The sequence below is a fragment of the Malaclemys terrapin genome, chromosome 3 (assembly GCF_027887155.1).
Source record: "Malaclemys terrapin pileata isolate rMalTer1 chromosome 3, rMalTer1.hap1, whole genome shotgun sequence".
NCBI lineage: Eukaryota > Metazoa > Chordata > Testudines > Emydidae > Malaclemys > Malaclemys terrapin.
The window spans coordinates 119,819,865-119,846,852 of record NC_071507.1 but is presented as its reverse complement, the minus strand read 5'-3'; the positions used below and the strand labels follow the sequence as shown (position 1 = coordinate 119,846,852).

Genomic DNA, 26,988 nt, shown 5'->3' with positions numbered 1-26,988 from the left:
ACTGGAACATGGACTGGACCTTTAGGATGGAACAATAGAACTTACTGGTTCCAATAGTAGGTTGAGGTGGTCTCCAGCAGATCACAGCTTGGTCTGATCCAAACAGCACTGTGACAAGCTGAGGATGAGTTGGCAAAGGATAAGGCTGTGTTGCCGCACCATAAGAAAGCAAGTTGTTGTATCCAAAATAATCGGCCTGGGTAAAATCGCAATCCACCAAAAATTCATTAAAGGCTTTGATCCCAGTTGGAGACAACTCCTCACGGAAAACTGCCCTTCCGTCTGTGACAACGAAAGTATTGTTCTCATAAACAAAGCTCTCTATGTCTCTAAATGAAACTTGAGGTCGCAGGATGTTAAATTCTGAGCCATCCAGAAAACCAGACACAAAGGACTGATCAGTTTTGTTGAAGTAAATTAGTCTTTTGGACAGGAAGTTTATTACAAAGTCTTGCAGAGCGTCGATTCTCACAATTGGCAAAGCTTCAGGGACCTGACCAAGATTGACTGGGAGGCTTGCCCTATAAATTCCATCCTCCAGCAGATAAAAGACATACCTAACAATGGAACAAATCAGCCCACAGTAGTTACATCATACAACACAGTATAGTTGAGTCACTGATATTTTAGTGGTCTATTGGCTCAGAGACACACCTGTCCTTCTAAAAAAAAAAATAGGGAAATTATTTTGGTTCATATTTATTTATATCCTATGAAAATTAAATACAGGGAGCCCAATTCTCAGCCAATGTAAAATAAAACTACATTGATTTACACTGGCTGAGGGTTTGGCCCATGATTTATATAAGAAAAACTTAACAAAACTTGACAACACTCAAGTTGGTGTGCTGAGCCTATCATGTTGATCAATATTGCCTTCTTGTTTCCTTATGCTCTCACCCTCCTCTGTTGGTAACCATCTGTTGTCTCTTGTCTTATACTTAGATTATAAGCCCATTGGAGCAGGACTGTCTTTTGTTGTGTTTGTACAGTGCCTAGCACAATGAGGTCCTGATCCACAACTAGAGCTCCTAGGTGATAACAGTTATCAAATAATAATGATAAAAATAATGAAAAGAGCACTCAAATAATAGATCCAATGTTAGACACAGGCATTTAAAATTCAAACAATGGTTTTGATGAACAAATTCAATGTCTTTAAAAACAAAAATACAAGGCCTCCAAACACTTCACACATTGGAAAGACTTCATACCCTGACTGAAACAAATCAAATGTGTTGAGGAGTGAGCAAGCTGAAGAATAACAGAGGAGCAAGCTTGGCAGTCTGTCCAACCAGGGGGTAGGGGGCAGTTTCTGAAGAGGTTAGCGACTAGATAGCTAACCAAGTGAAGATGATTGCCGAAAAGATCAACAGCCCATCTGACACCAAGTCATCAAAGGAGAAAAATCTTACCCATTATATGGATCAGCTACAATTTTCTTAGGGGAGGTAATGGAAGGAGAAGTGATATCTTCAGCTACTGTGCAGTTCTCTAAATTACAGACACATACCTAGAGAATCGGAATAAAGAGACAGGCTCTTATGTATCAGTAGCATGTTTACTGATGAGCAGCAACATGACCTGAGCATCCTACAGGGGAGAACAGAGACACACAATAACCTAAGGCACTTCCAAGCACTTCTAAGCACCTACATTTCCAATCATTCAATTACAAGGCTTGCTCACTGTGCCAAGCCTTCCGTTAATGCTTACCATGAAGGAATTGTCCATTCACTATCCACTTACCTCACGGTCTTCAAGCTGGAGGAAAATGAAGGACCAGATTTTGGGGACCAGCCAAGCTATGCTTTGAGCAGAATCTGACAGGGGAGGGGAGGGGAGGTGGTGGTTTACAACTACCTTTGTGCTGATCCTGAGAGCAGCCTGGGACCAGTTTGGCCTCATCCCTTTTTTAACTTACATTAGCTGCAATGGACTCCTACAGCCGTTGTTTTAACCTAAGGCTACATGAGTGCAGACATCTGTGGCCACATCTCATCCTCTACCGATAAGCACCCTGGGCAATGAGTGGAGTGGCAAGGCACTGGCACAAGGAATCCCTGTTTGTGGCAGCTTTCTCCCCCTTTGTCTCATATGCATGAGAGAAGCAAAGGAGCCAGACCAGGACCTCACTTCTGAAGTCATTAAAGTTTCAAGAGTGAAGAATTAAATGCAGGGTTGCCATCTATTTTTTTCTCTCAGGACAAAACAGCTGTGACCCTGCATCACCTTCATTATCACAAGAACATATTGAGTACTTAAATATCTCTTATCACTTTCAAACTGCATTCTAATTATTAACTTACTAATTCTCATAACACCCCTGCAAGGTACAGTAAGAAAGCACTGTACAGATGAGGAACTGAGATCTAAAGATTAAATGACTTGCCACCAAAGGCATAAGACACAGGTGGAGTCAGTATCAGAAATGACATGACTTTCTTTCACAATAAAAATTAACTAAGAAGCTGGAATTCTAGGATGTCAGTTTACTTTTAATGTGACCTGAGAGGCCTGTAGACCACAGTGAGGCAGGTATTACTATTTTGTCCTATTTCTTTGACAAAAAAATTTATTACATTAAAAATAAAAACATTATAATAGTCAACAGTACGCCATACATCCCTACCATAATCCCTGAGCTCTTTATTGCCATATATAAAATAGGGCACACATTAGTAGTTCATAAGTATTAAGAAAATAATTAAGCTCCGGAGCCCAACCTTCTCATTCATGACAAAGTACATCCGCTGGTAAAGCCAGTCTGCTGAGATTGATGTAATTTTCCCTGGGCCAGCATAAAAGAGCTTTAAATCAGACACATCAGACATGCTGGCAGCTCCTTTCACCCAGATAGAATTTCCCTCTGAGAAATAGACAACCTGCTGGTAAATATTCACAGAAATCCCTAGAAACAGCAAGACAACACACACACACACACAAGGTTAATATGAGAAACACATTTTGATTTTTCATTACTTTTAAAAAATAATGCCATAGAATGCGGTGGGCAGCTCTCAATCTGAAACATTACATGACCTGAAAAAATATTAACATTTCTCTCCCCCAATTCTAGTATTTATTCCCATACTATACAATATTTCCCACAATCCTTGAAAGTGGCACGATTGTACACACGGCCCTTAGAACTGATACTACAGTGGGCACTGCAGAAAACCAATGAACAGATTAGCTAAAAAGACAAATTAGTAGGTAGACAGATCAATCGACACCAAATTCACCCTACCTGGTGCCCGGAGACGCAATTTGCATCTCACCACACAAAGCACAATTCACTCTGCCCAAGGTGGGGGCTCATCCCCTGTCAGAGAACTACCAGTCTCTGCACCACCACCATGTGATGGGAGATTACTGTAGCCTGAGGCAGCTTTCATTTCTGCTGGGTATAGCATCCTAAGGAACCCTGTAGGCACCCTTGTTAGGATATGAGCCCAGATACCTGTCTAATGTCTCATGCCCAGATAAAGCACCAGTCCACACACAGGGTGTTTCAGCTGCGTGCAGCTATAGACAATCTGGCTCTACTCTAAACAGTTATGCTACCATGCACGGACTAACCCATGATTGTTTAACTCTTGGTTAACCTGCAGTGACAACGTAGCCATATACTGCTGAGGCAAGAGGGGCTGAATTGGCATATTCTCCAGGTCTTCCGGCCACATCCTTTTCCCTGCAGCACTGACCATTTCTGGGGGGTGCTGGCCCCCTCATGTATTCCACCAGGTCAAGATTGATTGCAGCCATTTTTCTCTCCCTCTATCTATACACACCCCTAAAGGATATTATTCTGCCAGAAACCAGAATAAACCAGGAGTGAAACTGGCCCAGTATGTCAACATCCCTGAGAGCACACTCCCCTCTACTGTCTTCCTTTCTGGTTGTGGCCCAGTGAACATCAGAAACTTCAGAGATTTCATTTGCAAAGGCACAACACCTTCAGCTGTTGTGCCGTACCTACACCTGACCATTGTGAGATTTCTCTCTCTCCTAGTTCCTCCTTCTTCACTAAGCCCCTCAACTGCCTAACAAGCTTGCCACCCATAGCAAACCTCCCTCCACATTGCCCTACATCTCACCCACCAGATTTCTTTTTTGCCTCTCTTTCCACAATTTCATTCGACAGATTCCTGGTGCCCCATGAACTCCTTCAATACCATATGATTGGTATCTAAAATCATTTCAAGTGGCTGGGTAAAAGAGTTTGAGATCACCCACATAGTTACAAAAAGGAGACTGCAGCTGCATGGAGGAGTGAAGGTCTTGTAGTTATAAGGCATGAGATTGGGATTCAAGAGATCTTACTTCAGTTCAAGGTTCCACCAAAGATCTCTTGGGTGACCTTGGGAAAACCACTTAATCTCCCAAAGATAACATTTTCAAAAGCACTCAAGTGAGTTTGGATTTAGTTCTACTGCGTTGCAATGAGACTTATGCTCCTAAGTGCCCAAGTCACTTTTGAGAGGCTCTTTTGATAACTCTGCACTGTGTCTCAGACAACCTTCCTACCTCACACTGGTGTTTGGTAGGCACGTGAATAATGCAGTAGTGGGAGCTGTATCCGTATCTATGGTGGAGAGAGAAAGAGAAAGAACTAACCTGTAATACGGTGGTGTATGACATCATTCTGAAGGCATTGTGCGACTTCCAAGAAAGATTCCATGGATCTCTTTCTTAGAGATTGGTTTCTGGCTAGAAAGAGCCATTTCACTTTTTCCTTAACTGACCATTAAAAAGACAATTTTAAAATTAAGCTAGAAAACAGAAATGAAAATCAGAGGGCAATTTTCCTAACTTGCATATCATTAATCCACAATCTACTATTTGCATGCACACACACATCCACAGACACAAGGCTGTCCACCACCACATCCAGCAAAAACCTAATTCCTGAGTGCTGTAATGATATGCAAAACTACTAAGGCTAGACAACTTTTGCAAAATATATACTTTCTTGCTACGCAGCTTATCATCACTGACTAAAACTAACCTTGTGCTGTTGTAGCTGTGTGGGTCCCAGGATATGAAAGGGACTAGGTAGTGAGGTAATATCTTTTATTAGATCAACCTCTGTTGGTGGAAGGAACAAGCTTTCGAGCTTCACAAAGCTTTTCCTCAAGTCTGGAAAAATTGCCTGCTAACCCTTAACTGCCCACTTCATTTTAAGTGGTCTCGTACAGCATGTGTGAACCCCTTATACTTAACTATCTATCTCAGCTTGTATTCAGTGTGTACATTCTGGTCACCTTCTCCAGACCTGAGAAAGAACTTTGGAAAGCTCAAAAGCTTGTCCTTTCCACCAACAGAAGCTGGTCCAATAACAGATATTACCTCCCCCAACTTGCCTCTCTTAAAACTAAACCTGTTAAATAAATGGAAAAAGTACATTTTGTGGTGATGTATTATCCATATAGGTTTGGTCTGTTCGCATACTCACTAACTTGCAAAATTCAGTAATCTGCAATGGATTCCTTAGCCATTAGCAAAAACCACTGAGAGTCTACTGATTTCCAATGACACCTGAGGGACGTAAGCCTAGATGCACAAAAGATGTTAGGTGTCAGTCCTTGTTTTAGGAACCCAAGTCCCAGTCTCAGGACCACTGCGATGCACAAAGGTCCTGCTGAACCCTGTAGGTGCCTCAGCTCACTTGGCACCTAAGTTTTTGCAGTAAAAAGTTCCCTCAGTGCCTACATCTTGGCCCCTGAGTGCCTTCCTCTAGGAGTCTGGGCACTTATCTCCCACCTAAGCTGCAGAGTGATTCACAAACCAGGGGACAAAAAGCATTCGGCCACATAAGTCGTATGCAAGGCCCAATCCAGAAGACGCCCTCTGCGCACACCTACTGGATTGAGCCCTTCAGGAGAGTTCACACAAAACAGCCGGGAGGGGGAGAACCCACCTCATAACTTTTAGCCCAGTGGTTAGGGTACTCCCCTGGGATGTGGGAGACCCCTGTTCAAGTCCCCCCTCTGCCTGAGGAGGAACAGGGCTTTGAACAGGGATCTGTAACCAACCCTAACCATTGGGCTATGAGATATTTTGATGTGGGGTTCCATCAGCCTCTCCTGTTGAAGCTGTTAACTGTGGATAAATAATTAAAGAGTCTTGGAGCAGGGGGGACTGGACCCTGCAGTGGAAGCTTATGTTCAACTGGTTATCTACCATGGCCCCCAAGTCCTTTTCAGAGTAACAGATTTCCAGGATACAGTCCCATATCTTATAAAAATGACCTACATTCTTTATTACTAGATGTACAACTTTGGATTTAACTGTGATATAACATGTGTTGTTTAAATGAGCTCACCTTACCTAGCAACCCCCGAGAGTGAGACAGGAAGTTGGGAGAGAAAGGGAAATGAGGTTCTTGCTGGGGAAAATATTGTGATGAGAACTATGATCTTCAGCTAGACCAGAAGCAGTGCGTGAAATAAGGATCAAAGATCTTGGGTCTCATTTGCCACTGTGTTACCCTAGTTTTACACTGGTATAATTTCATTCATTTCAAAACTAGGGTAATACAGTGGGAAATCAGGCCCAATGCCTTCATGTACAGGCAAATTCTGTCTTCCAGTACAGGAAATATTGCCTAGTGATTAGAGAAGGGGAAGCGTAGGGACAGCAATTTCACCTGGCTTCTGTGTAGGGAGCAGGGAGGAAGCAATTTCCTTCTCTATGAGGTTTATATAGCAACTATCACTGTTATATGTAAGCACTACACAAAATTGCCCAAAGTCCAAAATGGAGAGTTTTACTCTCTTCAGTCTTCCAGAGCAGAGGAGAATGGTTTTGTGATTGCAGGGTTTGTAGTTTGGTTTGCTTGCATGTTTCAGAATTATCGTTATAATATTTTTAAAGAGTATCAGTTCTGTGGGTTGTAGCAAACGGCATGTTTTGAATTTTGATCTGAACGCAATCAGGCTTGGACTCAGTCTGATTCCTTCTGGCAAAGAGCTCCATAACCAGCATCCCAACTCTAAGAATGCTCTCTTCCCATGGCCTGATATTTGGAACCTGAACCTAGTCAGCTACATCATCCCCAAGGAACACAGTTCTCTCAGGTAGTGTTGAAGGGTAAGGCAACCTTTGAAGTAGCTAAACCCCTATACTTCTGCCCCATACCCATATACCTGCACAATGGCCAGACACAATCTTTTTAATGTATGGGGCTCAATTCCTAAGTACTCAGATCTTCCTTTATGTAACAAAAACCATTCTGTATTTGACATAGGCTTGAGGAGGTCCAAGTTATATCATCATGCAAAACATATATATATTGTTAGAATTCAGATATGCAAATGGGCAAACTAAAGTCCGATGTGGCAGCTACTGAGGGTTTGTTTACACTAGAGATTTTTTTAATTAAAATTAATTGGCTGTTACTTACTCAAGTTAACCAAACCATTGGTGCATCCAAATCTGAAAACTCCACAAATGCTGGTTTCAGGACACACATATGTTTGTGATCAGGGCTCAGTTAACCCTGGAACAAATGTTAGTGGAGTATCCAGTCCAGCATGTACCAGTGTGTTAGACAACTTGAGTCAATTGGCAATCAACTAACATGAGTTTAAAAAGCACTAATGTAGACATAGCTTCAGTGTCTCCAACCCACAGAAGGTGGAAGGTGGGGGAGGATTTAGGAACAGAGTTAAAGCTACTGTTGTAACCTTCATGGAGAATTTCCTGAGTTTTTAGCATTTAGTTTTTTCAGTTTGGTAACATTGCTTTTATTCCCATCCATAACTCTATCTTAATATATTTCTCCCTGGGAATAAATTAATATTTGTAAAATATCTTAAGAGACTCAGATAGATAGGTGGCTATAATGTATTGTTTTTTGTATAATGAAATGCCATTAGTAGAAAAAAAGAACAAAGGAAGAGAAATAGCAAAAAAAAAAAAAGGATATGATCTGATGTTGTTTTGCATGAGATCATTCTGGAATTTTTGACTTGAAAGTCTAATATGAAATTTGTTTGTGACACTTGGCCAGAAACGGTTAAGTATCCTTCAGGATAAATTCAACCCTTAAAGACATATTGGTAGATAATGTTTGTGGTTTTGGGTGTTTACATATATAATGATAGAGGTTAACAATGTAATCAAACAATCCCTGTTTATGCTGTATTCTGTTAATTCAGAGATCAAAAGGAGACCTTAACATTTAAATGAACTGTAAACATAGGATATCGCTGTACAGTATTCATCTCCCTTTGAAATGTATAGCAAATCACCTGAGAATGATGGAAAACTGGCAATTGCCATATGTTAATCCGTGTAGATAATTACTGGTGATGCTTAAGAAATGGGTCCATTTCAAAGTCGCCATGAGTGCCTACTGTTCCCCTAAGTACTGTCTCAAGAGGCCTGAAACTGTATATAGGATGCTTGGGTCCTGATTTTGTCATCTCAATCTGCTTGAGGCTTCATGCAGGGGAAGCTCAAGCCATAGGGCTGAGATCCCAGTTCTGACTGGACCCCTCTGAATATAAATATATTGCACTATAACCTATGAACTAATTCTGAAAGAACTCTTTGCAACTACAAAGCTCACCATCTCTGCTGAACCTCAAGAATTGTACTCTCTCTCTCTTTTTTAATAAATGTTAGTTTAGTTAATAAGAATTAGCTGTAAACATGTATTTTGGTAAGATCTGGAATATTCATTAACCTGGGAGGTAATGTGTCCGATCCTTTGGGATTGGTAGAACTTTTTTATATGACGAATAAGGTTTTCAGTAATCGTCGTCATATTTGACTTGGGTGTCTCATTCACCCATTTGATACTGGTTCATCTTTTTGTCACTTGTACCAGCCTGAGTTTTTGTGCCCAACAACCAACCTGTTGTTGTTACTACGTTTATTACAGTAGTGCCTAGAGACCAACCAAAACCAGAGCTCCATTGTACAGGTGCTGTAAAAACTCAGAGTAGAAGACAGTCGCTTCCCCAAAAAGCATACAGTCTAACTATCATTCTAGTCTGCTGTACATCCCATAATCGAGGTGAATCAGAATGAGTTACCAGTTACCAGGAAACTATAAGGAATATGTTGCGTGTGTACCTGTGGGTTCTGGAGTAGTGATATTAGCTTCTGCAGGTGGCCCGCTACCAACCTCATTTACTGCTACGATGGTAAACCTATAGTAAATCAAAGAGAGATTTTACGGAACATTATAAATGCGTGAAACAATGCCTTCTGAAGTAGAACAATTGAGTCTCAAATGCTTATGTTTCTCCTTCAGTGGAAAAAACTGTTTAAACAAAGTCATTCAGGGACAAATTCTAATAAAAATATAATCAGATGAGGAGTTGAACTCACTAGCTTTGCAAGATAAGGTAACACAATCTAATAAATTACATAGCTACATGCTGCCCTCAGAGTTATGTGAGCAACTCAGTTTCATCTCAAGGGAAGATCTAAAGTCACCTTTGAGAGCAGAACGTGGCCATTTGGAGTTTAGCGTTTGTAAATTTCCCTTCAGTTTAACTAAATCAGTTAGAAGAGGGCTCCCCTATAATTCTCTGAACACAACAGAAATGTGCACCACGAGGGGAAAAAATAAAAATATAAAGGTTACTGAATTCAAAATTCCACATTCTGGCACTGCATCAGATTGTCACCCCACTCCACAAAGTGATTTGCTTTTGCCTAAATTCTGATCTCAATTATACATGAGGAAATCTAGAACAACTCCATCGATTTAAATTGAGATACGCCAATTTTCACAACAGCACAACTGAGAAGAGAATTTTGCCCACTGATTCTGCAAAAGCAATGTTAATGTGCACTGTGTTCTGCCAGTCAGAACCACCTTCACCCCACATACACACACAGATTTCTGGATTGTAGGAATTCTACTGCCTGCTTTATGACACTAAGGGCACACTCTGTCCAGCTGATCACCTTTTCTTTTGTACCTGTAAGTGGTGTTTGGAAAGGTGGAGTAGAACTGGAAACTTTGACCTCTGGATGCTGTGCGCAATTCCTGCTTTTCACTGGTTAACAGTAAATTATATCCAACAATCAATCCACTGGGGAAAAGTGGTGGAGACCAACTAATTTCCACTGTGTCAGGCCCCGAACTTTGAATATCTTTAATGATAGGAGCTGTAACAGGAACTGCAAAAGACAGAAATCACTGGCTGTAGACTTGGTTTTTCAGATGTGATTTTTGGGGGATGGCTGGGAGAAGATGAGGGGGGGATGAAAAATCATCTCTGTTTAATTGGAAAAACATATGAATAGGTTTATCAATCCCACATTCCTCTTGGTCATACCATGCACTCCTGGGTCACAGTGTTTATCATAAGCCAAAGAAGGAAAATTTTGCATGAGACTTTATTGTTTTGTCACCACATCACCTGAAGCCATGGGTCAAAATCCCAAGTCAGCCCATCCTTCCATCATTATGAGGTAGACAAATTAGAACCACATAATTTTATGTGTGGGGGCTTCAGAGGGGACCTTAAAAACTAAGGGGCTATCTGCTGTGACTAGTTACTATGGATCCTGTGATACTTTTTGTAAGAACATGTATGTCCTTAGCCAAAATTCCCCTCCCACTCCATTGTACAAAGTGCTGTGCACCCATTTGGTTGTTGTCCTACCTCCAGAATGTAGCCTACACTTTGGCTAATTTTCTATAGTGCTGCCTTTAGTTCTGAAAGCATTTACCCATTTCCTTCAGCATGAGAGGCGCTATATAAATCTAAATTCATTATGACTATTAATGTCTAAACTTTTAGAAGCTTAGCCTCTTAAACATCTAAATTTTTTGAGGGTTAGCCAGGTCTAATTTAAATATAACCTAGTGATTTACATAACAGGTTCACAACCAGCGCAATACAAGTGAATGCAACAAAAAGGAACTTGAACAAAGATTCTTTTTATGCCTCAAACAAAGAGTTTGCACTAACACTTTAGTTATAGTTGCTTAAGGGTCTACCCTTATCCAAAACCCAGAGAATAGAATGGAAAGACTCACATTGATTTCAATGAGCTTTGAAGCCTAAAGCCTAAAACAAGTACTATTTCTCCTTTCCCCTATTGAACACCAATATCAATTTCTGCAAAGGGGAGCATAGATCAGCATTCATGTCACACTCCCCGTTGGTACCCAGCCCAAGCCAGGGAAGCTAATAATCCAACCAGTGGACCAAATTTTTGTGATGAATACTGGTCATGTGCCACGTGAAACACGTTGTGCATATGCTGGGAAGAAGACTTCTGCAAATACAGGGAACTTTAAATCTCCGCTGACTTCCAGTGTTACCACAGGATGAGATTTAACATGCAATTAGATGTGAGTTGAAAAAGTAACAAAGTGTACCTTCACTATGTCTTATTCATATATATAAGCATATTTCCTATCAATGTGAAGCAAGTTCTACATCACCAATTGAAGGAGAGCTCATATCCTGAAGCTGGTTCTATCTGAATGCTCCAGTTAGTGCGTCATTTCTTATCTCCGTTTTATAACAAACTGATAAAGTAGCCATTGAGTCAAATGGTTACTTAAAGCCAAATTGCAGGCAAATATTGTGAAATTTGCTTAAACTAATATTGCTTCTTTGCATAGCAAGAATGTTACTAAGTTGATAGTTTCTTCCTGCCCTGGTGCGCTGAACTTCACATAAAAGTCACTGTGGATTTTGTTTGGTGGTGGGTACAATATATTTTGTACCAATTTTTTTCTTGCTATATATACCTTGGATATACATGATAATATTCAGAGGTAAAAGAGACTTGGCATTTTCCCTATGTATCCCTACAAGGGCAAGAAGATGTGTTAAAAATGCTATCACTGTCAATGCAAAAGCCCAAAAAAGTCATTTAGAGATGGGCTGAAAAATTACATTTGAGAACAAAGACACATGACTTTCACACTGCAATGGTCACAAGCCACAGAAGCTCACCATGCAAACAGGTGGAAATATAATTATGTAAGAGATATGATAGTTCTGAATGCAGAATGCATTCACCCCATGAGGCAGTTGTTAACTACCTCACAGACCATAAAGGGGAAAATAAACTAGAGACAGCACAGCAAAAACGATGAGACACACTAGCAGCATGTGACTCTCTACACTGGCATACAAATGGATCAAGAGCACTTCTTAAAGGTTAGAAAATATACATACAATATCTACTCCCTCTTCTGCCCACAGCCCTTTCATTTAAAAAGGAATGTTGTAAGCATACGTGATTAAAGTTACATGTGTGATGGAGAGATTTGCATTTTTTCAGATAGGTTTAGCCCATTCCTACTCACGTAGCTTTTCCTCTTTTTCTTTCAACCTTATTGTTGTAATTTTAAAACTTTGTAAACACCTGAAAATAAATGTTTAAAATGGAAACCCATTCAGAGGGTCATTAGTGATGCTTTGAGTCAAACAAATGGATTATGAGTCATCTTTGTTTCACTATTGCAGAGAAATGTAAGATTATCATGCTTTTTCCATTCTATTGCTGCAGTTAAACACATTTTAACTTGAACAAACTTTAGAAATGCAAACTAGCGCATCAAGGCCAAAAGTTTCAGCCATCAGTTGTGTCTACAAAAATAATCATCAAAGCATTTGCACTCAAAAAGCTGCGTGAACACAGATCAGGTTAACTGAGCATCCAACGATCCAATCTGCCCTCATAATTTTGAAAAAGCAAACACTTCCATATGTCCTTTTGTGGAGACTAAGTAGGAATCATAACTGAAAATTCAGCCCAAACTCTTTCAGATTAAGCTAAAGAGTCTGTAGTAATATTACCTAGCAGTCTGCAATTTTACAACATATAATGAACATATGCTTCTGAAAGGGATAGATAAGACAGAAAACATCATAATGCCACTATATCAATCCATGGTACACCCACCCCTTGAATACTGCATGCAGGTCTGGTCACTCTGTCTCAAAAAAGATATGTTAATATTGGTGCAGAGGTTCAGAGAAGGGCAAAGAAACTGATTAGGGATATGGAACAGTATCCATATGAGGAAAGATTAAAAAGACTGAGACTTTTTATCTTAAACCAGAGATGATTAAGGGGTCTGCAAAATTATGAATGGTGTGGAGAAAATGAATAGGGAAATGTAATTTATCCCTTCACATAATACAAGAACTGGGGGTCATCCATGAATCATAGAAATATAGAACTGGAAAGGACCTCGATAGGTCATGTAGTCCAGTCCCCTGCACTGAAGTAGAACTAAATATAATCCAGACAATCCCAGACAAGTATTTGTCTAACTTCTTCTTAAAAACTCCTATGATGGAGATTCCACGACCTCCCTAAGTAATTTGTTCCAGTGCTTGAACACCCTATAGTTAGGAAGTTTTTCCTAATGTCGACCCTAAATCTCTCTTGCTGCAATTTAAAGCCCATTGCTTCTTGTCCTGTCCTCAGTGGATAAGGAGAACAATGTATTGCTCTCTTCTTTATAGCAAATATTTTACATACTTGAAGACTGTTACCATGTTCCCCCTCAGTCTTCTCTTCTCCAAACTAAAGAAACCCAATCCTTTCAATTTTTCCTCATAGATCATGTTTTCTAGACCATTAATCATTTTTGTTGCTCTCCTTTGAGCTTTCTCCAATGTGTCCACATCTTTCCTGAAATGTGGTGCCCAGAACTGGACACAGTACTCCAGTTGAGGTTTAACAGTTCTGAGTCAACTGGAAGAATTAATTTACATGACTTGCTTACAACACTCTTGTTAATATATCCCAGATTTATGTTTGCTTTTTTTTTTTGCAAGAGTATTATATTGGTGACTCATATTTTGTTTGTTATCCACTATGACCCCCAGATCCTTTTCTGCAGTACTCCTTCCTAGGAAGTCTTTTCCCATTTTGTATTTGTGCAATTGATTATCCCTTCCTAAGTGGAATACTTTGCATTTGTCCTTATTTAATTTCATCCTCTTTATTTCAGACCATTTCTGCAGTTTGTCCAGATCATTTTTAATTCTAATACTGTCCTCCAAAGCGCCTGCAACCCCTCCCAGCATGGTATCAATGGTATTTTATAAGTGTACTCTCTGACATTATCCAAATCATTTATGAAGATATTGAATAGAACTGGACCTGGGACAGATCAGGGGTACTGGAACATTTTGTATAGTGGGGGTACTGAGAGCCATTGAACCAAACTGTAAACCCTCCATATAATGGAAATCACTTCAAGCCGGAGGGTGCAGCAGCACCCTTATTTCAAGAACCTATGGGACAGATCTCTGTGGGACCCCACTTGATATGCCCTTCCAGCTTGACCGCGAACCTTTGATAACTATTCTCTGAGTATAGTTTTCCAACCAGTTGTTTACTACCTCACAGTAGGTTCGTCTAGGCTGTATTTCCCTAGTTTGCTTATGAGAAGGTCATGTGAGACAGTATCAAAAGCCTTTCTAAAAATCAAAATTATCACATCTACTGTTTCCCCCATCCACAAGACTTGTTACACTATCAAAGAAGGATATCAGGTTGGTTTGGTATGATTTGTTCTTGACAAATACATGTTGACTGTTATTTATCACCTTATTATCTTCTAGGTACTTACAAATTGATTGGTTATTTGCTCCATTTTCTTTCTGGGTACCCAAGTTAAGATGACTGATCTATAAATCCTTGGATTGTCCTTATTCCTCTTTTTATAGATAGGTAGTATATTTGTCCTTTTCCAGGCCTCTGGGATCTCTTCCATCCTCCATGGGTTCTCACCCAGTTCCTTAAGTGTTTTAGGGTGTATTTTGCCAACTTAAAGACATCTAATTTATGTAAGTAAGTCTTAACTTGTTCTTCCCCTATTTTAGCCTCAGATCCCACACTATTTACATTGATGTTTATCATCCAATCACTGCTAACCTTTCTAGTGAAAACTGAAACAAAAAACGCATTTAACATGTCAGCCATTTCTACATTTTCTTCTGCTATTGAAAATTAATAGGCAGCAGATTTAAAACAAACAAAAGGAAGTACTTCTTCACACAACTCATCCACATGGGATGTTGTGGGGCCAAAAGTATGACTTGGATAAGAATTAGATAAGTTCATGAAGGATAGGTCCATCAACAGCCAATAGCCAAGATGGTCAGGGACACAGCCCCATACTTTGAGTGTCCCTAAACCTCCCACTGCCAGAAGCTGGGATTGGATGACAGGAGATGGATCACTCAAAATTACCTTGTTCTGTTCATTCCCTCTGAAGCATCTGGCACGGGCCATTGTCAGAAACTGGATACAGTATGGCTGTTCTTATGAAAGTCAACTTTTTAGCACTGCCCTTGAAGCTGTGACCAACAGTGTAATTACCTCCAAATGCATGAGTCCGGTAACTGGGACTAGATGGAGAATAGAGCTGCATCTGAGATGTGATGATCCAAACTACTCGAAACACATATTCTGTGAAGGCTTGAAGGTTACTCACGGTGTATGAATGCTCAGATACTACCTAGATCAAAACACATACATATAATCATTATCACTGTTCCTCTATCTGGAGTTACCATGTAGGATCTCAGTCTAGCCTGATATGACAACATAAAACAATATGTATGTATTAGGATGTCACAGACCTAATTCCAAGAATCCCTTATAAAGCAGAACAAGTTCTAGATAATTCATTTTCCTTAAACATTATGCACTAATTCCTCCTTTAACACTTTCTTCAAAACCCACTGCCAAATCCCATCAAATATTGGATGGATGGAACAGAATATTAGGAAGATACAACATAGGCCTGGAAGAGATCTCCTGGGTCAGATCAAATCCCCTGCTACCGCAAGCAACCCAACATATAATCCTGCTCCTAAATTTATCAAGCTCCATCTTAAAACTAGTTAGGTTGTTTGCCCCCACTACGCCTATTGCTCCAGAACCTCACTTCTCTGATAGTTAGAAATCTTCTAATTTCCAGCCTGAATTAATTAATTAAAGAATATTCTAATTTTAAGCAAATAAATAGCTAAAACAGTAAAATATTAAATATATTAACATCAGTAAATTTTAAATTGTTGCCACTCATCCACAGGCTTCTGGGTACCTAACAAAATATACTTAAACTTAACTAGTCATTTTACCCAAATAAATCCAAGAACAAAAATAAACAAAAAACATTCCCAACAATCCACCACCAGCATAACAAAAATACACAAAGAACCCCCAAATGCTTTACAATCTTAACAAATTATACACAAGAATCATGTCATTCACCACGCAAATGTAGCCACCTCTAATGTGAAATGTGGCAGCTGTTTATTATAGAGTACAAGAATAATAGAGGATAGGTGAGGAGAGGAAGTGAAGAACACCTTTCCAACTGAATCAAGACTGGATTGTAAATTAGACTAGGTTGTTTTATTAAAAGATTAATTTAAAAAGTAAGTGGGAACTATTTTGTCCTCCCTTACCTCAGCATACTTCCAGTCTCCAGGGAGCTGATTGTACTTCCACTGAATAATATATGTCACCCCAGAGATATTAGCCAACTTCCATCTCAATGTCACATTGTGGCTTCCAATGGTAGATGCAAATGGTGCTGTAGGTGTGTTCAAATAATCTGAGTGTGGAAAACAATAAACACACAAATAAGGCTTAAGTCATTAATCCTCTCCCTGGGGTATTCTGTGGCAGCTTCTGGGCAGTAGGAGAATGCAGCAGCATTCTCTAAAGGATTGATGTTACGCTGGAATACACTTTGGTGGTGACACACCTAGTACATTGGGTAAAAGTAAAGTGCATCTTGCCCCAGGGGCCTGGCACATTCAGCAGTTGTGAAGCTGATAAAAACATGGAAAACATGCATATCAGGAAAAGAGTTACAGAACGAACCATAGTAATGTTATAAGACAATTGATACATTAATATTAATTGGCCAAACTCATCACTGGTGTAAGTGGGTGCAGCTATACTGAAGTCAATGGAGACATACCCATCTGTGTTAGTGGTGAATCTGGCCTATTATGTTAAGCTATATCCCTTAAATGGAAGCTTTGGGAGATCTGTCCATTTCTTTACTGTCCTCACGTCCTTCTCCACTCAGTGACTGGTAAAACTTTGAAGGGAAACTCCTTCCATCAAAACACTAACGCATGTGCTTAAGGTTAAGCACATGTGCAGTCACGTATATGCTTCAATGGGATTATTCGGGTGCTCAAAGTTAAACACATGCTTTAAAATATTGATCCCCAAACCAGTAAAGCACTAAAGCATGTGTTTAATTTTAAGCGCTTGGATAGTCCCAGTGAAGTGTTCTACTGAACTACACAAGTTAAACATATGTTTAGTGCTTTGCTGGATTGGCGACCAATATTTAAACGATCATGTGGAAGGTCATGATTGGATGACCTGTCAAATGATGAACTTGCAGATAACAGACACTACAGAAATTAGACATGGAATAAAGAATAGGACATCTTCCATTTAAAATGTTGGTTCCATTCTACTTAGAATTTCGCAACCATGATGAAATTACTATCTGTGACAAAATTGGAAATACTTTCTTAATTTGTTTGGTTTGGTTTGGTTTAAGTGAAGTCCCTAGTCCATAACAAAATCAAGGCTGCTTTTGTCAATGCACATTTGTGGTATGCCAGAATTATACTGTAACTTAGAACCATCACAATATGGCTCCCTCCCTATGTCCTATCACAGCTGGGAGGATCTGAGGTGGGACATTCATGCTTTTAGTCCCTCAGATTTACCTTTCTAGGGCTAACAGCAAAACTTTTCAGAAGAATGCAACCAGTTGTGGAACTTGCTCTCTGCTGTCTTGTCAGATACAGGGTTTGATCATATTAGGGCACAAAGTAACATGTACCTGTTCAGTCATGCCTTTTAATGTATTTCCATTCAGGCAAAACATGGGTTTGCTGTGCAACTTTATACAAATCTTCTTCCCTTGGTATCACCAATATTTTGTATATGCTTGTTTTGAAACTGAATGTGAGGCACCAAGTTCTCAAAGCAACGGGCAGCATGCTAATGCCTCAATATATATATTTTTATTATGATACGGAGCTCAGCAAAGCATTTATTATAAAGCTTTGCTGAATGGAAATCCCTACATTTTTTCAGTCAGATAGGGTAGATCCATAGGGCTGGAACTAAGGGTGTTGAGGCTGCTGCCGCACCCCCAGCTTGAAGCGGTTTCCAACATATACAGGGTTTTCAGTTTGGTTCGGTGGCTCTCAGCACCCCCACTATACAAATTGTTCCAGCACCCCTGGTAGATCGCTCAGGGTGGGGTTCAAATGCACTAAGCATTGGCCTAACTGCTCCCATGGAAATCAAAAGGAGTTTTTACCATTGACTTCAACAGAAGCAGAGTTGGGCCATAGCTGAGTGCATTTGAAAATCCCACCATAAACTTCTGCATTTATATCCCAAAATTCCCAAATTCCTGGAAGAAAAAGCCTACTTTTTGTAATACAGCAGCCATCTCTTTACTTTTAAGTTACAATAAGAATCAGAAAAGGAACAAGACATTCCTGGCCCTGTTCAAAGAAAATCAGATAACAAATGCAAAAGGATACTCCTAGAAATGAGTTCAGCAAACCCTGGCTTATGGCACAGCACTATGTCCGTCCTTACCTTGTACTTCAGCACCATAAGCCTCCTCTGCACAGCTGCAGCCAAACTTACAGGAAACTCTCTGTATAAGACATAGAACTTGCCAGTTAGTTTTGTTTCAATGGGATGTCTTCTTAGAAGCATCCAGACACATTTCTAGTACACATGAATACCACAAAAATAGTTATATTCATTCTAAAAACACTGGCACCTTAGGCTCATTCCAAAAATCTACTGGCACCAATGGCAGTCTTTCCATTGACTTCAATGGGCATTGGGTCAGGCTCTATATTCCCTATATAGCCCATTTGCTGCAACTCACAAATCTGGGGACAATTCCTGCTCACTTTACACATTTAAGACTTCAATAAGGATACCTGAGGAAGGAAAGCAGAATATGGCCCATTTAACTTACTATTAATGAGAAGCCTTCAGCATTGAGCCCAGCCCTTCTTGCTTCACCTATTTCCCACAAATGCTCCCTGCTCTTGGCCAATAAGCTGTAATGGACGTTTTTTTAAAAAACACATCTACCATCCAACTTCTTGTTATTATTTTTTATCTGTGTTATAGTTGTGTCTATAGGTCTTAACCACCCCCAGAGCCCCAGTACAGCCCACACTGAACATATACATAGTAAGAAGAGAGTCCCTGCCCCAAAGAGCTTACCATCCAAATAGAGAAGATAGACAAAGGAAGCCTCACTAGCTCTATTTTACAGCTCCACTGAACTGAGACGCAGAGGGAAAATTTTCCAAATGACTGACAATCCTAAGCCTACTTTTAAAAGTGACTTAAGCACATAGGAGCCTGAGTCTCATTGAAAGTCAATAACTAAATAAGCAATGACTCCAGCTTGCTTTTCTGGCTTCTAGTCAGGAATGAAAGGGGGCTCAGGCTGGAGGGGCAGGATTTATATACACTCCCCCAGGTGTGCAGGGGCCAATGGCTTACCTGAGCCCCACCGGCCTGCCCATCAATTCAGGTGATGCCTTCTCCCCTCCCCCTCCCGATTCCCAAAGGAGGAGAACCCTTAAAGGAGCTACTATCCTTTTTTTTATGCCAGTCCTGACAAAACTCCCCCACCCTGAGAATGCATTTGCTCTGCTGTATTTTATTTAGGCTCATTTACATTGCAAGATTGTCTGGCTTACAAAAGCTGAAGAAGATAAAATACCCCAGCTTTATAATCTCTGTTCATACAGCAAACAACTATCAAGTAATAATTAACTTTTGGGTCATTAAGGTGACATGTTATATTAGGTGGCATTTTTTGTCTTGGTAACTGTCAATGATTCTACTGTACACATTTCCTGCAGCTCACTGAAACTGATAAGAGAAAATTGCCCTAGCACAAAGTAAAGGTTTATTTCCCAAGTTCCTGCATTAAAGAGGTGGCTCTTTGTGTTTTAATATTATTAGCAAGATGCAACGTTTCCAAGAGAAATATCTTGGTCAAGGAAAGGCAAACAGTACAAATACCAGCAGTCATGCTTCTTTGTGGCACTAGGACAGCATTGAATTGGGTGACCAGATGTCCCATTTTTAAAGGGACAGTCCCGTATTTAAGCCCTCCTGTAGGTGTCCAGACTTTTTCTTAAAAATGGGCAAATTGTCCCATATTTTCTGTCTCCCCTGATCAGTAGTGGCGGGTCCTGCTGCTGATCGGATCCCGGCTCGCCAGCCACCCGCCCACCATCAGTACTGGCCACTACGCCTGCTAGTCTGCCCTCGCTGCGTGCCAGCTCTCGGCCACCCATCCCATTTGCGGCCAGTGCTGGCTGTGCGCTGCGAGCTGCGGTGGCTGGTGAGTGCGGGCAGGCAGCAGCCAGTTACGAGTCACTTCTGCTGCCTACCCATCGGCCCTTTACGTGCTCCCCCTCTTGCTGTCCTCTCCCTTCTTTGCCCCTTCACCACCACCCCAGCCCTGCTGCTCCTCCATATTCCCCCCAGCAGGGCGCATCCCACTCCCAGCGCTGTGCAGAGAACCAGCCCCTGGTCAGAATACTCAGCTCACCAACAGCCTGGCTGGCAGGCTCCTTCCTACCCCCACTGCCTCTGGCTGGGCCGGCGTCCTGGGAAAGCCCAAGATCCTCTGGCCCGGGGCTCTGGCCAGGAGGAGCCAAGCCCTGCATGTGCCAAAGCCCTGCACAGCACTGGTACAGGGAAGCCTCTCTCAGCTAAGCTCTGGAGTGGTGGGGGGGGGAGGGAAAGCAATTTCGAGCCTATTCCCACCCTGAACCTGCAGGCTCCACAGCAGCCCCTGGGGAAGGGGCTTAGCACCCTCTTCACCAACCCCACCCTGGGTCCTGCCCTCAGGGAGCACATGGCTGCTCTGTCCCATAGGTACCCTCCCCTATTGAGTCACCTCTCTGACCGGTTTCCATGAAGCCCCTGCAGTCAGGTTCCCTGGGCCCTAGTGCACTATGCATCCTTAGGGCTCAACCCCTTCCAGCCAGTGCTGTAGCCAGAGGCAGCTCAGTTATGTAGGTGGCCAGTAGCAGCCTTTCGACACTGTGCAGGCAGGAAGGGACAAGCTGCTTCCAGCCACATGGGAGGTGGGGGCAGGGGCAAGAAGAGATGAGCTCTGCAAAGACATGGGCCAGATCATCCCTTCCCCCCTTGTAGCTGGAAGCAGCTCCCGTCCCTTCCCTCTCACACAGTGCCAAAAGGCTGCTGCTGGCCACGTTCTGGTGTGAACCTGGCAGAAATCTGGGGAGGGGAGCATGTGACTCTGCGTCCCCCCTGCACATGTTGCCTCGGGAAGACGCGGCAGCTGGTACCAGGAGAGGTGGGTCCATCCCAGGGGCCCAGCCAGGCATGGAGGGCGGAGAGCGCCGGGGCAGGAAGAGTCAGATAGGTCAGTCACTACCACCACCACCCGTTTGAGAGAGGTATATGGGAGTGGGAAGGGTGTCACCCCTTCCTGTGTGAACCCTAAAGCCTTAAAGATAAGAAGATAAATAAAAAGAATCCAACTACGCAGTATTTCTTTTTAACAGGGGCTCAGTCAACCTGATGTTAATTTGAATGTTTGTACTACATAATTCTGATTGATTGCCGTTGAACTCGCTTGAATACGAGTAATTGTACCAGGTGTCCCGTATTCAGCATAACAAATATGGTCACAATATGTTACAACAGCTTTACAAACTGTCAGCTGCAGGTCTATTTAATGTCTTAATCATTGACAGTCAAGAATGTTTAGGTTATGGGCTCACCTTCTCTTTAAACATATGCGCATCAACTGGTTTGTACTGCTTTGAAGAAACTATAAAGTGCTCCATTCAACAGACATATTTCCTGTCTTTTTTCTTTATTTCATGTTTTCCTTCTTCCTTTTCCTACTGACAATTAATTGCTACAGCCCTAAACCTGATTTTGTTTTGGTTCTTGCTGAGGAAAATAATAATAAACTTTTCCCTGGAGATTTTTAAAGGCAAATTTGCCATCTATTCCCCATGAAACCAAGAAATCCTTGTTGGTGGAAATTCCCCCTTTAAGTGCCAGATTCTGACACCCTTATTCATGTTGAGTAGCACCTTATTCCATCGGTGTTCCAACTAACTTTAATGGGACTACTCTTGGGAAAAGGTACTATTCAACATCTGTAAGAAAATTGCATTGTTTGTTTATAGGCATTTTCTATGGCACTCATCACAACAGTATCTGAGCAACTCACATACATCAATGAAGTGGCCTCATAATGGCCCTGTGAGGAAAAGAGCTATTAACCATTTTATAGAAGGGACACTGAGGCCCACAGAGATTAACATGTTACCCAAAATCACACAGCAAGTCTGTGGCATAGCCAAGAACAGAACTCAGCCCGAGTCCAGTCTTTAGCCACCAGACCATCTTTTCTCCTTCACAGGCTTAAAAATAAATAAAATCTATGCCCTGGTTTGAAAACCTCATCTATACACATCTACATTCAAGCTTCATTTCTAGGCCAATGTACACTGTGTATCTTATGTTTTTAACAAGAATACAGTAATGTAATGCCACAGGGTTTGCACAACACAACCAGACACCTGGATTTAAAATTTTGGGTATCTAAGTTGTGTTTCATTTTGCTGTGTGAACTGAAGTTATCATTTTAGGGTGTTTATACTGGTCTTATTGGCATTTAACTTACCTCACATGCTCTGATGTAGGTCTGATTCTGTAGAGAAGCAAACAAAAAGAGACATGCTTAGCAGGAATATAGTCTTTCAATAGTCCAATATTGCAAATAAGGTAGTATTAACTCATCAGACATTTCTTACACACACAGAGTACATAGCAAATGCTTTTCAGTGACAAACGGCTGAAAAGAAGAAATCCAAATTCAAAACTGGAAGGCCAGCATTTGAATTACGTCAAGTCTGACTGAGCTCCAGATTTCTCAAGAAAAGGAACCCAGTTCCTCTCAAACTTTTCCCTGGCAACTGTCCCAGAACCTGTGCTAGTTCTTGTCCAGATACTATCGGTTAACAACAGGAAACATGGTGATAACGTGTATTCTAAAGATAGGGGTCTAAAGGGCCTGGTGCAGAAAGGTGTTGAACACTGACAATTTAACTGACTGAAAACCCAGAAGGGGAGTTTAATTTTCATTGAATGTTAGTGTTCTCTGTTCCCACCACACTGTGGCAGACATAATGCAGGTTTGTATTGTGAAGGTACCCCCATGCCAAGAACTAGTGATTCCCAGGTTAATGTACTCTATTTCGAAGACTTCTGAACTAATAATATGATGTTACATATTCCAATAAGAAACATATCAACTTACTGGAAAACAAATTATGGCTATTATATTTTTTATTATAAAAAGACTAGTTTGGTAGAATACTTTTGGATAATTTATCAGACAAAAATCAAAGCATAGGAAGTGGAACTTTGACTAATACAGTACTTACACATTGCAGTGGGCAACTTTTTTGTACTGTTGCATTCCAAAATCGACATCCCTGTGTGCACTGCAAGAAAGACTGAATAGTTAGTACTTTAAAATAGTTGCAGTCAGACAAACAAGGAGGAAGGATGGTCCAGTGGTTAGGATGCTAATCTGGGAAACCTAGGGTCAATTTCTTGCTCTACCACAGACTTCTGAGATTATCTTGGGCAAACATGTAAACTTTCTATGCCTCAGTTCCCCATGTGTAAAATGGGGTAACAGCACTTCTCTTCCTCATGAAGATAAATACATTAAATATTTTGAGATACTTATACACTATGGTAATGGGGCTAGATAGACAGATAAAACTCCTGAAAGTTTCCCCTGAAAATTAATATAATGAATACACATAGAAGTTTGTGTGAGTGATCCACACAACCACTTCTAGACAGGACCTTGACACAGCCATCGTGATTGAGGGTACTGTAATGGCTGGTGTGCAACTCCATTATTTTGGTCTAGACTGCAGCTTTACACTGTGCCCTGAGAGAGGGATGGTGCCTGCTGCAAAGCTCCAGGAACAAAACAAAGAATGAATTTTGGCCCAGGGAGCTCCAGTTCCTCTCTTGCTCCAGAAAGGAAGTAAATTAATTAATTCACCCCCATCATAAAGCTCTTTCCTTGATCTGGACAGGGTGGAGCAAGCAGTCCTTTCAAGTCTACTCCTGACTCGCTGATAGAGAGAAGGAACAAATTTGCCATAAACAGGCTGAAACATTCAAAAATGGACCTTCCAAAAATCATGAAATTGGCTTAACATCATGATATTTTTAAAACTAATAATAAATGTTGGATTTTTTATTTATCTTCTGGTTTTGAAATTGTGTTAATTACATTTCAATCTTTTCTCTGCTTCCAGGAGATCTACAAACTTCCTTTAAAAAAAAAAATGTTGAAATTCTCTCACAATCACCTGACTCCAAGACCTGGGGCTTTATGAAAAACACCAAATATCACAAAGCATAAGAAAATCATGATAATTGGCAACTATCGATCTGAGCAAAGACACATAGGTGAGTAAGGGGGCAGAGCTGCATGGCCAAGTAAACATTGTGACAATCTAGCTTTTCACGCTCACATGACCCCCACCACCCTCCACACACACCCGAGGCCATTTGCAGAGAGACTGTAATTCACTAAAGATTGTGGATAACATTGATGATTGAATCCTCCATGCATCCAGCAAATAAGTGGGAACTAGCCCTCAAGGGCCCTGTGGCTATCAGGATGAACTGTGTTAGAGATCCAAGATTTCTAAGGGAACCTCTCCTGAAGGCTGCTGCTCCTTCCAAAAATCACCCCCATCAAAAGTTTGTGTTAACCTATAGAAATCTCTAGTATAAACCCAAACATTTATAGCTCTATAGAAGTCTAACACAACATCTTAAAAAATAGTATTTTCAGTTTCCTCCCTGTCAAATTTATGAGAAAATAAAATGGGTGTGTTATTTTAAATTTACTAGACTACCCAGAATGCAATAGTAAAAATTATGTGCCTCTCATGAGTAGGGTGACCATATGTCCCATTTTGTCCGGGACAGTTTCCTTTTTAAGTTCTGTGCCAGCTGTCTTGATTTCTTTGACAAAAACGGGCATTTGTCCTGTTTGCTCCTGTGAACTGATCAATTCGCAAGCACAAACGAACAAATGCTCAGTTTACAAAAAAAGTCGGGTGTGACCCGAAGTGGGGCGCAGAGGAACATTGGGGGGGGGGTGGCAACACGAGGTGCCAGGCAGCAGGGCTCAGAGGGTCAGCCCCAGGCCCAGGCCCAGTGTCCGGAAGTATGGAGCTTGAACACTCAACCCCAATCCCAGCCACGGACAGCACGGAGCTCGGGGGGGCGGGGTGTCAGCCCCAGCCATCGTCAGCACAGGGCTCAGGCACTCAGCCTCAGCCCTGGGCGGCATGGAGCTTGGGGGGGCAGGGCGGGGGGGGGTCAGCTGGAGCCCCAAGTGGCAGCAGCTCTGTCTAGCCATGCTGGCGCAGGGGGGAGGGCAGCTCGGGCAAGCCCCGGGCCATCCCCTTTGTACTTTAGGAAATATGGTCACCCTACTCATGGGAACACTGATTCTGATGGGGACCCAAATTATCTCAAATATTTCTTCATTCTGAATTGTGTAGACTCTGAATTGAAATAGGAGCCTGAATAGAGACCTATGCTCCACTATGGCAAATTCACTTTAAAAAAAAAAAAAACTGTCTTTTTAAGAATATGGGTCAAATTCAGGCCTGCAGTAATTAGATGTAACTCCTCTGCAATCAATGGAGTTGCACCTACTTATGTCAAGTCTTAATATGATCCACCATGCTGGCAAAGCTATAACCAGATAATATGACCATTGCACCCTATACAGCAATAACATAAGTAACAATGCAAACCATTACTCACAGCTACATTGATGTCACTAACATTGCAAGCATTAATGCCAAGCTCTCCTTCCTGTAAAAAAAATATATATATATTTATAAGTGAGATTAGATATCCAGTACTTCCTCTACTAGCATTTTCCTTCCTTCCTTCAATTTTTTTCCACCTCACATGAAACTTTTAAAATTATTGCTGAAATGACAATTGCTTCTTACTTGCTTGAGAGTAATCGAAGAGTATCATTAGGATATGGAAGTTGGTGGAGTCAGCTGGAGTCAATTAAGTTATCTCAAGGAGGAATTTGGCCCTTTGTCTCCTGATTCATAGCTTCTAAGACCAGAAGGGAATACTGTGATCACCCAGTCTGACTTCCTGTAGGCCATTGAGCTTCCCCCAAAATAATTCCTTTTGAACTACTGCATATCTTTTAAAAGAATATCCAATCTTGACTTAAAAATTGCTAGTGATGGAGAATCCACCATGACACTCTGTAAATTGTTCCACTGGTTAACTACCTTCACTGTTAACATTTTATGCCTTATTTCCAGTCTGAATTTGTCTAGCTTCAACTTCCAGCTATTGGGTCTTGCTATACCATTGTCTGCTAAATTGAAGATCCCATTATCAAATTCCTATTCCCTATGTAGGTATTTATAGACTGTGATTAACCTTCTCTTTGCTAAGCTACATTGATTGAGCTCCTATAAGGCATGTTTTCCAATCCTTTAAATCGTTCTTGTGACTCTTCTCTGAGCCGTCTCCAATTTATTCTGATTTACTGAGACAATAATAAATGCTTCATAAACAAACCTGGAACCCAAATGACACAAGTCCAACTGAGTCTGACCTCCAAAATGCATGTTACAGATTTTGTTTCTTTAAATTTTCCTCTGGCCTCCTTCCGAAATGGCTATAACTAACCACATGACAACTGATTCTCTTCTGGTACCAAAAGTGCCTCAGAACTATGGTTCCTATTCCCAGAGCGCCTAGTTTGAATTGTGCAAGACCAGGCACCTCTTCAGAAGTGCAAATATTCTGGGATGCATTTAACCAGCTTTGAGTAGCTGAATGTGGGGTCATGGGACT

General features: G+C 41.1%; 1 protein-coding gene across 1 annotated transcript in view; it reads right to left on the bottom strand.

The window, feature by feature from the left end:
- The window catches only part of ROS1 (ROS proto-oncogene 1, receptor tyrosine kinase), a 91,772-nt gene that overhangs the window by 63,319 nt on the left and 1,465 nt on the right, over positions 1-26,988 (bottom strand). The window contains exons 2-13 of the mRNA XM_054022878.1: positions 25,921-25,971; positions 23,493-23,552; positions 22,730-22,756; positions 18,613-18,673; positions 16,431-16,579; positions 15,334-15,472; positions 9,945-10,146; positions 9,088-9,164; positions 4,621-4,743; positions 2,727-2,911; positions 1,416-1,513; positions 46-557 (exon numbers count right to left, since the gene is read on the bottom strand). Coding sequence (XP_053878853.1) covers positions 46-557; positions 1,416-1,513; positions 2,727-2,911; positions 4,621-4,743; positions 9,088-9,164; positions 9,945-10,146; positions 15,334-15,472; positions 16,431-16,579; positions 18,613-18,673; positions 22,730-22,756; positions 23,493-23,552; positions 25,921-25,971 — 1,684 coding nt within the window. The remainder of the gene's footprint in view (positions 1-45; positions 558-1,415; positions 1,514-2,726; positions 2,912-4,620; positions 4,744-9,087; positions 9,165-9,944; positions 10,147-15,333; positions 15,473-16,430; positions 16,580-18,612; positions 18,674-22,729; positions 22,757-23,492; positions 23,553-25,920; positions 25,972-26,988) is intronic.